Source organism: Hippoglossus stenolepis, chromosome 23 (genome assembly GCF_022539355.2).
Source record: "Hippoglossus stenolepis isolate QCI-W04-F060 chromosome 23, HSTE1.2, whole genome shotgun sequence".
NCBI classification, from domain to species: domain Eukaryota; kingdom Metazoa; phylum Chordata; class Actinopteri; order Pleuronectiformes; family Pleuronectidae; genus Hippoglossus; species Hippoglossus stenolepis.
Window position 1 is genome coordinate 4607580 of NC_061505.1, and position 13433 is coordinate 4621012.

Below are 13433 nucleotides of genomic sequence, written 5' to 3' on the forward strand. Positions count from 1 at the left end.
TCTAAAGGGTTACAGTCTGGGGGGGCTTAACAAAGTGTCAGACTTCACTCAAGCTAATTACTGTCACATAGAAAACAAATGGAAAACAATAAATACATCACCCTGGAGGTAAGGCCAAAGTCAAACAAGTGGTTTTAATCTCCTCAAGGAAACATGCAATACCACAATGTATGATATCAAATCAAAGTCAAAATCCAGAATTAAAAACGTCACTTAAATGAAAGCAAACTAAAAAAGAACTGTCAACATAATGAACTTAAAGTACCAAAAGTAAAAGTATTCTTTTAGATGCAACTGTTTAAAGAGTTGCCGTCGGCCTAGTTTTACTATTTACTTATTACGTCTGCTTACAAGCTACAATAGCATCAATGTATTTTTAATATGTAGGAAGTTTTGTAAATAGAAATTCAACTATTTCATATAGGCCACAAGGCTACTGTTTAGTAGTTTCACCCATAGATGCATCAAGGTTGATAAGATGATTGTATGTGTTAGATGTAAATATTATTCTAAAGTGCAGTACTTATATGACTGAAAAGGTACAAATGTACATGAGTGGAAGTATAAACTATAGGGAGCAGAAAATACAGATAGAGGAGTACAAGTATTTTAAAAGTAGAAAAATATCTTCATAAGTAGGGTAAATAGGTCCCAATAGTGTTATCAGACTTTTCTGAAGAAGGTAGTTTATATGACAATATACTCTGAAGATGGCTTTGTATTCAGATGTATATATTTATAATTGAAATAACTATTTTGAGTCGTTTTTGCTATTGGTTGCAATCAGCCAATCAGACTACAGCATTCCATCAGCGTCACCTGCTGCTACCTGCACAAGGAAGAGCTAGCACCCACAGGTAGGTTGGTACATTTCCCGAGTTTAACTCTGAAATAAAGATTAAATTCACGTTCATACGTCGGATTAAACTCAACAGACGGATTAGTTGTAAAAGCCAGCGCGTGTTTTTCCACAGTTGAGTAGAATTTAGTGTTTAGTTTTTTGTGAAACTACGAGTAAGCTAGCCGGCTATTGCTAACCTGTCATGGCAGTCGATGTAGAACTAGCTAGCTTGCTAATTAGCCATACATCTTAAACTTACATTCACACGTCGTCATAGAACAAAGGGATGTATTTGAACTATTTAGTGTTTCCTTATCTAATAAGCAATGTTTGAAATAAATTACAAGGTCAAATATAAACAGTGCTAAGTACATTAATGGTGCTTTATTATTTACATGAATTCAATGGGGAATCTGTGAAAGTTAGATTTGAGTTGTACATAAGAACATAACCTTGAAAATATTGAGTTTTTAATGATTACATTTCAGAGAGTTGAGAGGAAGAGTTAAATTGGTTTAAGAGATATTTCTCATTCATTTAAAAGTGGGATTTCAAAAACAGTGTTTCTATATGTTAACAATGGCCAAATCTTAAACTGTAGTTATTGTCATACTTACAATATTCTCAAGAAAAAATGAGTGGAGAGAAAAAAAAGCTTGAAATCTTTTCAATAGATACAACAACTCAGCATTTAGTGATAAAACAAGATACAACAATAAAAGATAATTATTAAAGTGTTATTTTCAATCCCAAATGTAGTGAATTTGATTCCCTAAATTTAACCAAATAGAAATCACACAAATACATGTTGATTGAAAAGCCAAATGAATTCCTTTCCCAATGTGTCTGCCCTCTACGATCCTCAGCCATGTCCCTCTGCGACGACACTCTCCTGTGTAACTTCCCAAAGTGCCGCACCAAGCTGAGCGGCTTCGCCTGGGTCACAGCCTGCTCTCACGCCTTCTGTGAAAAGCACGGGTCCGGCGAGTTCAGCCACTCCCCGGTCAGCTGCCCGGCCTGCTCCTCTGCGCTCTCCGGGAAGCTGGACATCGTGAGGACGGAGCTGTCGCCCTCCGAGGAGTACAAAGCCATGGTGCTGGCAGGTTTGCGACCAGACATAGTGCTGGACATCAGTGCCCGTGCTCTGGCCTTCTGGAGCTATCAGGTCAAATAGCTGTCTCTCTGTCTATGAACTGCTCCAATCTGTGTCTGTGAACCTTGAATTGCCTACGTCAATTTGTCAGTAATTTGTATACAGGTCCATCAGGAGCGTATGTACCAAGAGTACAGTCTTTCCCGGGCAGAGTCGCAGCTGAAGCAGATGGAGAAGGTGTTGAACCAGCAGAACCAGAGCAGAGAGCTGGACCTCACCGCCATGAGAGGGGAAATCAGTTCCCTGAAGAAAGTAAATCACAACTCTTACACCCAGTAAAGTAGAAATGGGAGTAAAACATGTCTCTATTGTGATATTACTTAAATTTTATGATTGTTGGTCCTGTGTCGATGTCCAGGACCATATGAAACTTCATAACCAGAAATCTTAGCTTTTAAGTGATGGTTTGATTTATAATGTCATAAACTCAAGAGAATAAATGTTTCCGTCAGGTGATGGAGGAGTATAAGAGGAAGTACAGTGAGGTGTCTGAGAGGCTGATGGACAGGAACAGACAGCACCAGAAACTACAGGGGCTGTACGACTCTCTGAGGCTGCGCAACATGGTGGTGGGTGTCGGGGACAGAGATGCGCAGCCACAACCAGGACATCATGACTTCATCACAGGTAAGGATTTCATCAATTTAGACTCAGATTAAGACCTTTACAAATTTTAAACTTAACTTTTGAATTGATAGATGCTTTAAGGCTATTTTACCCTGAGAGAACAAAACATTTCAGGTGGCTTTTGGACGTTTATGGTTTATCAGGTCACAAATTCGGTCTGTCCAGAAACACCTTTTCATTATAGACAAGGAACATTATTATATTATTTCCAATTCTCCATGTTTAAATGCTACGGAAACTTTAAGACTTTTGATACTAACAAGTATTTCTTACTCACTTGTTTATTAAATAATATCCCATTTAAATTTGAACAACGATATCAGTTCAGCTCTTCACTGTTTCTTCAGCAATTTCAATGAATCATTTAATCCAGTCATTTATGAAGCAGAGATGTCACTGGGGGCTCTGGGAAGAAAGTGATCCAGTTTCTGGTGGTTTTATTGGCTAAAGGACATATTTATTAATTCCTGAAAATTAAAGAAGCTGTCAGTTGCACTACGAAACAGTGTGTCCGGTAGAGAATAACAAATAAACTTCATCCAATACAGATGTGGAAAAAAAACTTTGAATGCATTTATAAAGTCACTTGTCGCATTGTGCCCATGCTGATGGATGAGAAAAGGAAGGAAGCTCAGCAAGAATAATGTTAACTGGCACAAAGGAAGACACAGCTGTAGGTGTTTTGTCGAGAGGAGGTCGTGAAGGAAGAACCGTGGGAGTAATGAGCTGATTGTCTATGTCAGGGAATTTTAGTCGGTGCAACAATGAAAGACAATCCCTTTAACCTGCTGTGTGTCACCCAGGGACGGCTCGAGCAGCGTCTCCCCAGAGAAGCCCCGAGTTCCACTTCATGGGCCCTGATGTGGACAGTCGATTCTTCTCCTGCCTGGAGGCCGAAGGAACCAAGACTTTCTTCCAGTTCAGCTCCCCTACCAGGGAGCGAGGCCGGCCATTCATCAAGAAGCACTGAGAGGAGCAGGTTTCATAACTGCCATTACTCTCGTCACCAAATTGTTGTGGTTTAATGTTAATTCAAGTTTTTTGCCTCAGGTACTTTTTTGTGATGGTTTTTAAGCCTGAGATGTGGTTTTGGACAATAACAAATGTTGGGTTAATATTCTAGATTCACTTTAAGGTCTGTCCTTATGTGACAAGTCCAGTGGAAGTCATTAAAATACAATATTAACAGTCTTTTCACTGAGCACCTCCAGCCTGCCAGTGTCTTTCAATTGGCCATTTGTATTTTCTTGCAGTAGACAGTTCATGTTCATAGTTATACACAGACAAGCATGTACTGTAAGGTGACATGAAATAAGGTCAACATAAACATTTCCTTCACTTGCTTGTATTGACGTTTCTGAATAACTACAGTTAATTGTGTGAATTGTGAAGTTTGTAACGGCTCAGCACCAAAGTGGCAGGTAAACTGGTTGAGCTAAACCCAAAGAATTTTAAGATAAACTTAAGTCATAACTCTGACATCACATTGTCGTCATCACAGGTTCATTCATTTAGAAAATCAACTCCACGTCTGCGCAACAGAATACAAAAAAAAAAGAGAAATATTTATAAATATAAACAAGTTGTCTCTAAAGACCATGTGAAACTTACATAATAAAAAAAAACACTAAACAGGCACAAACTTTGGAAACTTCAAACTTCCATAAATATCCAGAATGTTCTTGCTTTTCCAGCAAAAAGAAGAAGAAAAAAAAAGGTTTGGTCCTCTCGCTTCTTGCTCGGCTTATTCACACTGAGGCTTGTAGCTGACGGAGGCAGCGATCTGACTGTTGACGTTTTGTTTCTTTCCGTTGACGATGAGTAGCAGAGGCGAGTCCACTCGTATACTTCTGAAGTCAAACGACTGCCAGAGAGAGGAGAGAGGCGAGAAGTCAAAGTTAGACAATCAGACGTTTTTCAGTCAATTTTCTAACAACATGCACGAAACACTGACCTTGTCTTTATGTGTTATACTGTGTCGTTTGAGCTGAGGTTCAGGAATGACTACGCTGTCTCCTATCAACACACCCCAGCTGTTCGCTGTGTTGTAAACCATCACCACCATACATGTCTCCTCGCTGTCCACCATACCGAATGCACTGAGGAAAAGAGAAATTCACATTTTACTTAAAAAAAACAAGAACTCTTCCTCCACCATCACACAAAGACTGAAGAAACCTGCATGAGGATAAGTGGACTATTATTGATAAGAAGAAGCGGTACTCACAATGACATGCGACCCTCAGAGGCCAGGCTGAACACCACCTTGCCCAAGGTGGCCACTCCAGCGTTGTGGCCGTGGGAGAGGGAGGAAAGAGTCCGAGGCTCCAGGCTGCCCACACGGCCTGCGGGGGAACGGAACTGAGGGGAGGAGCAGGGACCCAAAGCCGACGTGTTGAGGTTAGAGAGCATGTTCCTTAACCGACGTGCCTTTACCGTCCCCTGAGGAGAAACACAGACTGAAGGTAAGTCCCAAAACAAGTACTATGGCTGCACTGTGCTGCCACCCTGTGGTAAAAAAAGTGTCTCAAAGGTTAATTGTCTTTTGGAAAACAATGAAGCGAGCAACCCGTTCTACCTTTTTCTGTACGAGTTCTGTGACTTTCTCCAGATACTCCAGCAGCGTCTTCTCTTTCTCCGGAGGATCCTCCCAGCCCGGGTCAAGTGCTGCCGCTCGGCTGTAGCCTTCAAGCGCACACCCGAACATCTCCTCGTACTGGAATAGTGTGGCTCGGTTGAAATGCAGCTCCGGGTAACAACAGGCAGCTCTGTCCACTTTCTCCTACAAAGGCGGGAGAGTAGTAAAATATTAGTACAGTAGTTGATTTGAACTGAAATGAAGTGTGTGTGTGTGTGTGTGTTTACTCACAGATTGAGCATAGGCACTAAGAGCTTGCTGAGACAACTGAGGATTCTGTCCACAGTTGAAAAACAGGGACACGTAGGCATTTCCCAGGATATCTATATAAACAACATAAAATACAATTTTGTTAAGTTACATGCATGACTGCAACATTTGTGTGATAACTGTTATAATTTCTGGATTTAATCTTAATCTGTGTTCAGGTCCCTTGTTGCACAGAGCCAAAGGAACACTGCCTCCTTGAGACTATGACACTCTACTCACACCAGGACGTCCCGTCTGTGACATCTAGTTGGACAGCTAGTCGGGCCATGTCCACACTCTCCATAACCTGTTTGCTATGTGCGTCGCTGTTCGCCGCTGGCAGCTGCCTCAGCACCATGGACAGGTTACGTAGAGACACTTTGTTCTTGCTCTACAGAGATGCAACATAGATACATTGCTGAAAATGTTCTCAATCCTGGCTTTTGATATTCATACATCCCTCTCTTTGTTTACTTTACCTGCTGCAATGCTCCCGTGAAGCAGTTTTTAGAACCAGTCAAGTCTCCTTTTTTCCAGTACTGCTCCCCCAATGTGTTCCAGCCATCAACCAGGCCAGGCTCCAGCTTCACAGCCCGGGAAAGACACTTCTCTGCCACGGCGCTGAAGTCTGGAGCTACGTTCAGACACCTGCCCTTCTGCAGCAGAAACTCTACTTTGTGTTCGTAGACATCTGTAAGAACAGAAGTACGTGAGATGCAGTGGGCGTCAGAGATGTTTTCTTCAAACTGAAAATGCTGTGTGGTGCTGTTGTGTAAAACATAATGATCACCTTCTTTCTCTTGCAGCTTCTTCAGCGTCTTCTCCATTTCCTGCGCGACATCGCTTTGCTTCCGTCCGGCTTCCTCCACGCTGTGAGTCTCAAAATAGCAGTCTCTAAAGTTATACAGTTCATCCACAAGCTCCTGTAATTGAAGGTAGCATGTAGAGGGAGGGGGGAGGGGAGGGGAGGAAGGAATTAAAAATAGACCAAAGGCACATTTCCTCACAGCTTAATCTGCCTGTGGCACAGGACTGGGTTTGTGAATAATTAGGACAATCATGTGCTATATTGAACAAAGAAGGCTATTGGTTTGAATCCCTGGTCAAAGTTGGTGGTTGGCAACGTGTCCAGGGTGTTTGTACCCTCTCTTAGGGAACACGTGCAAGAGGCAGGTGGACAAAGGATGAGCGGTATAGATAATGGATGGATGACGTGCTATTGGGGATACACCAGCTTATTATTAAGTTATATTTTGAAATGTCACAGAGTACAAATCAGTATGTTATTGGTTTGGTTATGTTTTGCTGACGATACTTCAATATAGAGGAAAGACAGATTTATAATAATATTAGGTTATTTCCCTAAAAACGACTTAATCTATGCACTTGTATTTGTCCTGGTGTTGTGTAAAGATACATATAAGGTTACTGATAAATGATTGTAAGCATTTGGGGCGGAGCGATATGGCCAAAAATGATATCAAGATAAATGTTTCAAATCAATCGATATCGATTATCATCTCAATAGATATTACATTTGAATTTGTTTTAGGTTTAAAGACTAATAGGTCAGGATTTCTTGAACCTTTGTTATATTGCTATAGATTATTGATCAAGGGAAATTGCCCAGCCCATATTAGTTTGGTGCAATAAGCCTCCAGACATACCGACAATCTGGTGACCAAAAGAAAGAAGAAGTAATAATAAGAAATAGTCATAATTAAGTATATGAATAATAGAAGATGAACGAGGTACAATCAAAGATCTGTGGCCCCTCTACACCTTTTACATTAAGTGTGATAAAAGCAGGAATACAGTTAGCATGGCAGTTGTTATAGTAACAAGCTGACAGGAACACAACACACGAACAAGTACCGCACAACAACTCAACAACACAACCCAGCTGCAGACACAGTGTGAGAGGTTTAACCATCCGTACAGTTTACAAAAGACAGGACTTGCCTTGAAAACCTGCAGCTCGTTATTGTCTGTCGCTGGCTCGCCACTCTTCTCGTCTTCCGCCATCTTTGCCCTGGAGCGTCAGGAGCCTGTTCGCGGCTGGAGAGCAGGACAGGAACGAACCGGAACTCACGGATAAAAACCTTTTAAACACGAGGCCTCGATGTCGATTCGCGGGGAGAAAAGTGTCATTTCTCCCACGAGTGATCGGGCACGCGATGGTGCAGCGGGAGCAGGCTCAGATCGTGGCAGCGGGAGCTCCGTGGAGGCACTTCCGGTGTCAACAGAAAGTGCCACTGGATGTGTAGCAAGCTGCCGTTGGGGCCTCACTGTTTGGAAGGCAGCTGCCGTTGATGCCTTACTGTTTGGAAGGCTGTTTGGAATATGTGGGAAGCTGCCTTTGATCCCCACCTGCCAACTGCCCCCCCACCCCCAAACAGCCGGGGCAACTGACAAGCTGCCTTTACAATATCAGTGGCAGTTTTTTTTTGTTGCCACCGGAAGTGCCTCTACGAGCTGCCGCTGCCACGATTTGAGCTGCAGAGGAAACCGGGGATTTTAATTTCAGTGACGCCGGAAGTCGGAGTAGTCCGCGCTGAAAATGATTCCCCCTCCTCACGAATATACATTTTACTGTAGAGTTATGATTCCTTTAAATATTCCCATTCAAGCTATGTTCATGAAATCGTGATAGTTGTATCCAAAACATGTAACATAACCGCCAGGGTTATTATTTTGCTGTGAGGCGGAACCTTCCAGTCCAGCGGAGGGGTCGAGACGTTTCCCGCGCGCACCAGACACCCTCGCTCTCTGCAGGGCGGGTTGTGTTTGTCTGTGTTTGTCGGTCTGTGCTGGTCTGTGCCGTCAGGTCGATTCATTTCTGCGGGTGTCGGTGTGTTTTATCGCCGGTGAAGGCAGCTCGTCATGTCGGACACGTGGAGCAACATCCAGGCGCACAAGAAGCAGCTGGACTCTCTGCGGGAGAGGCTGCAGCGGCGGCGGAAGGACCCAGCGCAACTGTCCGCGGGTACGATCCGAGCCGGGTCAAATACAACCAGTGTTATTCTTATGAAGTCATTAAATCAGATTTAAAAGCTCTTTAATGAGTTATAATTAACATAAATGGAGAAACGTGGAAGTTCGTTGTGATCAGAAGCTTCTGCGATGTCTTCATTTTAACTGCGTTTGTCAGAAAATACTGTGAAATGTCAACAAATGAGCAGCTGTCAAAGTTTCACCTCACTTGAAAGTTGCCTCTTACTTTGCCCAGTTGGCTAATTGATAAAATTACCTATTGAATCTCAGTTGTTGTAAAATTAACTTTCATCGTCCATTTTCAGTCCATAATTATATGTAAGAGCACTAATGTAATGAAAAGCAAAACCTCACATCCAGATGACGCAAGATTTCACATTGTTCACGACTGAAAATTGCCAAAACTGCAGAATAGAAAAATTTGTGTCATTGAATTTGATCAAATAAACCTATTAAGTTATGGAAAACCTTAAATATTATATATACTGTAAGTGTAAGGGTTAGCTCTGTCTCACTTAGGTTAAAAAAACAAACAACTTTAACTGTTGTCCCTTCTCCACCACGTAGATGGCGGAGGCAGCACAGAGAGTTCCACGGTTCGGAGCGACAGCCCAGCTCCGTCAGCTCCTGTCACATCTCAGGAGCAGACAGAAAAACCACCAGATCCTGAACTGGAGAAGAGGCTGCTGGGATATCTGTCTGATCTGAGTATCTCACTCCCGACAGACTCTCTCGCAATCATGAATGAACTCAACAGCGTGAGTCTGGTTTTCAGTGTCCGGGAGTTTTATATAGAAAAGCCCTCATGGCTGTGTCATATTGACAATTTTATATTACTGTTTTTTAATTTTGTATTCATTGTATTCTATTTGTTTGTTGCCCACAGTCTGAATCAGCTGTTAGTCACGGGTGCATCGTGAGTCTGCTGCTCAAATTCTCAGCTCAGGAGCTCATCGAGGTCCGACAGTCCACTTCAGCCTCCTCCTCCTCTGCCTCCTCCTCCACGGTCGTCATAGCTGTGGACCACACAAAACTATGGGCTATGATAGGAACTGGGGCTGGAGCCCAACGGGCCAGCGTCAAGAGAAAAGCAGAGGATCAAACCCACAACAAAAGAACTGCGGGCTTCTCGCCATCACTACAGAGCTCTGCTTCTCCGCCACACGCATCCGCCACCTCTATAACGCCAGCTTCCACCTCACCGCTGGCAGGGCCCTCAGCATCAGGGAGCGGGGCTGAGAAGAAGGGCAGGAGCAGTAAAAGCCAGTCGTCTCATGTAGACATGGAGATCGAGAGCCTCTTGAACCAGCAGTCCACAAAAGAGCAGCAGAGCAAGAAGGTAACGATGATTGTTGTGACCAGTGAAATGTTAAACCATTGAGAATCGAAATAGGAGACAATCAGACAGCTATAGGGGGTCTGTGTGTGTTTGCTGCTGGGGCATCACATGGAGGTTGTTATGGACTCTTTTCTGGAAGCTGGTGAAAGGAGAACTCAGGCAGAACTCAAACGCTAACAGAGTAACATGAGCAACTGTCACCCCCAAGTCTGAAGAAGTCTCCCACAGCATCCCAGTATATCTTCCCCTACTTGCGTCACCCATTCCAACAGCACATCTATGAAATGCTAGAATTGCTCTCACTCTCTATGTTACATGTAGGTGTTCACATCCTATTGTATGGTTAAGCCCAGAGCATGCATTCCTAAATCACCTTGTGTCCTTATTTCTTGCCACTGGTGAAATATGCAAAAGACTTGGAGTTTGGGGCCTCTCTGTCTGGGCATCTGAGTTAGATATGAGAGTCCCTGAGCATAGACACTACAATGTACTGTTATCTCTAACCTGACCTTGGGAACTGCTTGGAGAGAGAAGGGAGTGTCTGTGGAACCAGGCGGTCCCCACTCTCCCGGTGGTGAACAGATGAAATGTGCCAAAAATTCCTCATCCCATGTTATTTGTGCGTAGGTGAGCAGAGAGATTCTAGAGCTGCTAAATGCCAGCACAGCCAAGGAGCAGTCCATCGTGGAGAAGTTCCGGTCCCGGGGCCGAGCTCAGGTCCAAGAGTTCTGCGACCACGGGACCAAAGAGGAGTGCGTGCGCTCCGGGGACACGCCGCAGCCATGCACCAAGCTACACTTCCGGTCAGTGATTCTCAGCATACTTTAAATAGTCAAAAATCATTGAATATATATATATATATATAATCAACATAAAAACAAACAGTAATTTAATTTTTTATTCTTGCATCGGTCCTGACTGCACCAGTATTAACTGCTTTGCCTCTGCAGCATTAAAGACTTAATCCAAGGTTGACAGATTATTTATTGATCGATATTTATATCTACTGTTATAGATTCAGAGTTTTACACTTAATTTAGACAAACGATGAACTTGAATTGAACTTCAGTGTTTATACTCAGCTTGGTCTGCAGAGGGCACTGTAATACAGGTAAAAGAAGGATTATGTCTCTTCTTAGTTGCATTTAAACGAAAAAATGTTTGAGGCATTGTTGGGGTTCAGTATCTCACAAAGGTATAAATCCAAGAAGATCAATAACTACATATGCAATCATTGATTGATGATTTTATTCCCTCAAGCTTATAAAAATAATTCAAATGAATTTTGAGAAAGGGAAATCATGTGTAAGTTGCTACATACAGTTTTATTTGTAATCAAATATTGAGATTATATATGGATTTCCGTTCAAACCTGAAAGGAAGCTGTTTCCTTTGTGATGTGTATTATTCTTCACCCAGTCGCATCATCAACAAGCACACAGATGAAAGCCTCGGCGACTGCTCCTTCCTCAACACGTGTTTCCACATGGACACCTGCAAATACGTCCACTATGAGATCGACAGCCCCCCAGAGGCCGAGGGGAGTCTGCTCGGGCCCCAGGCGGGCACCACGGAGCTCGGCCTCCACGCCGAGGACACAGACAGCGACGAGGGCAAACTTTTCCCCTCACAGGTGAGGGAGAGAGCGTGGAGAGGCGAGGGAGGGAGATGATGTGGGACAGCACGGTTGTTAATCTCTTTGTGCTTTTGTGTGTCGCAGTGGATCTGCTGTGATATCCGCTTCTTGGACGTTTCCATCCTGGGTAAGTTTGCCGTGGTGATGGCCGACCCTCCCTGGGACATCCACATGGAGCTGCCCTATGGAACACTGACTGACGACGAGATGAGAAAACTCAACATCCCCATCCTGCAGGACGATGGCTTCCTCTTCCTCTGGGTCACCGGCAGGTAAATAATGGGTGGATTGCTCTCTCCAGGTGGGGGCGGAGTTACTGCCCTAAGTGAAGGAGTGTCATTTTTCAATTCCCCCCAAAAGTTAAGAGTATTAGTAATGAGGTTTTTCATGTTTAAGATTATTTAAGTCTGCAAAATTTGAAGGGGATTGAACCTGCATAGTGTTAAAGTCACCGTGTGCCCTGCTCCTCTCCTTCCAGGGCTATGGAGTTAGGCAGAGAGTGCCTCAACCTGTGGGGGTGAGTCTTTCCTTCCCTTAATCTCCCACCATCAAGTCATAGTTTTCATTTGCACCCCATTCGATTCCATGTCTTGATACGTTTCCTCTTTTCGTTGCTTTATTTATTCAGTTATGAGCGTGTTGATGAAATCATATGGGTGAAAACCAACCAGCTGCAGAGAATCATCCGCACTGGGAGGACGGGCCATTGGCTGAACCACGGGAAGGAGCACTGTCTGGTAGGTTTACATGTAATATGCCGTCACGTAGCTAGAAGGTGTTTTGGAGGAAGATACTGAGCTGCTGCTGCTGCTGCTCCTGACATGTGGTTTGTTTCCCTTCAGGTGGGCGTGAAGGGAAATCCGCAGGGTTTCAATAGAGGTCTGGACTGTGATGTCATTGTGGCCGAGGTACACGTCCATTTCTCCTGTCAAACATGCTGCACTTACCTCATCCGGCTCCTTCAGCCTGAAAGGTTTGCTCTATTAAACTCTGCCCGCTCTCTCTCCCCAGGTTCGCTCCACCAGTCACAAACCAGATGAAATCTACGGCATGATAGAGAGACTCTCGCCCGGCACCCGGAAGATCGAGCTGTTCGGTCGACCCCACAACGTCCAGCCCAACTGGTAATTCAGTCATTTTCTGTCGTTCTTTTACACTGATGCATGTTCAACTGCTTATTTGTACGGTAAGTGTTGTTTTAATTAGGTATTAGATGCTAGTGAAATGTCACGATTGTCTACTGAGACTCACGACTGGTCTAACGCGTGTAGTGTCCGGACCTCGATACCGCGGCTCCGTCCCCTGATTGCTACTGGATCCAAATCACATCATTTCTGTATAGTGGGAGGAAGTGTCGACATGTCGTCCATCTTACTTTACAGTCTATGATTGTTCCTGCTTTCCACTGTTCCCCCTCCAGGGTAACTCTTGGAAACCAGCTTGATGGAATTCATCTTCTGGATCCTGAGGTCGTGGCTCGGTTTAAGAAGCGTTATCCAGACGGCGTCATCTCCAAACCCTAAAACACGCAGTGATGAGATCATCTTTTGGTCATAGGTCTAGAGAAGTTTGTCTATAGGTTGTTTTTGTTCATTTCTTTTTTTTTTTATATATCTGGAACTACTTTTTAAAATAAAAATTGTGAACAAGATGCATAGTCTGTGTCTCGGAAAAGAAATGAAACCCCATGAAGAATGTGTGTGAATCACTTTTGGAGCAATGTTTTATAAATTCATGTATGTAAACCTCGTGATTAATGCAGAAAAACTTCAGTCACCATCAATAAAAACACGAGGCATTTTTTATGTACATTCTTATTTTGTTAGTCAAGAATAAAGATATTTTCTTTTGACATTCTGTGTATTTGAAAAGCCGATGATTTGCATTAAAGGACAAAAACATTAAAGCAGGTTTTTCACAGTCATTCGGGATCAGGGCTTACATTCATATCTGTTC

The 13433-nt window shown here is 43.4% G+C and overlaps 3 protein-coding genes across 3 annotated transcripts; 2 read left to right on the forward strand and 1 right to left on the reverse strand.

The window, feature by feature from the left end:
* Nucleotides 1–793: 793 nt before the first annotated feature.
* LOC118102502 (E3 ubiquitin-protein ligase CCNB1IP1) lies at nt 794–3962 on the forward strand. Its single transcript, XM_035148737.1, has 5 exons — nt 794–857; nt 1708–2006; nt 2100–2246; nt 2447–2621; nt 3425–3962. Exons 2-5 carry the CDS (start codon nt 1710–1712, stop codon nt 3589–3591), a joined length of 786 nt encoding a protein of 261 aa, XP_035004628.1. The 5' UTR covers nt 794–857; nt 1708–1709; the 3' UTR covers nt 3592–3962.
* On the reverse strand, nt 3034–7893 carry ttc5 (tetratricopeptide repeat domain 5). Its single transcript, XM_035148736.2, has 9 exons — nt 7471–7893; nt 6299–6431; nt 5988–6199; nt 5749–5899; nt 5491–5582; nt 5200–5403; nt 4849–5063; nt 4576–4720; nt 3034–4485 (listed from the first exon to the last, which is right to left on the reverse strand). Exons 1-9 carry the CDS (start codon nt 7531–7533, stop codon nt 4366–4368), a joined length of 1335 nt encoding a protein of 444 aa, XP_035004627.1. The 5' UTR covers nt 7534–7893; the 3' UTR covers nt 3034–4365.
* A 251-nt stretch (nt 7894–8144) lies between these two features.
* On the forward strand, nt 8145–13383 carry mettl3 (methyltransferase like 3). The gene is made up of 11 exons (XM_035148734.2): nt 8145–8494; nt 9070–9260; nt 9389–9841; nt 10469–10644; nt 11261–11474; nt 11562–11749; nt 11956–11994; nt 12106–12214; nt 12320–12385; nt 12489–12601; nt 12898–13383. Exons 1-11 carry the CDS (start codon nt 8392–8394, stop codon nt 12998–13000), a joined length of 1755 nt encoding a protein of 584 aa, XP_035004625.1. The 5' UTR covers nt 8145–8391; the 3' UTR covers nt 13001–13383.
* The last annotated feature ends 50 nt before the right edge of the window (nt 13384–13433 follow it).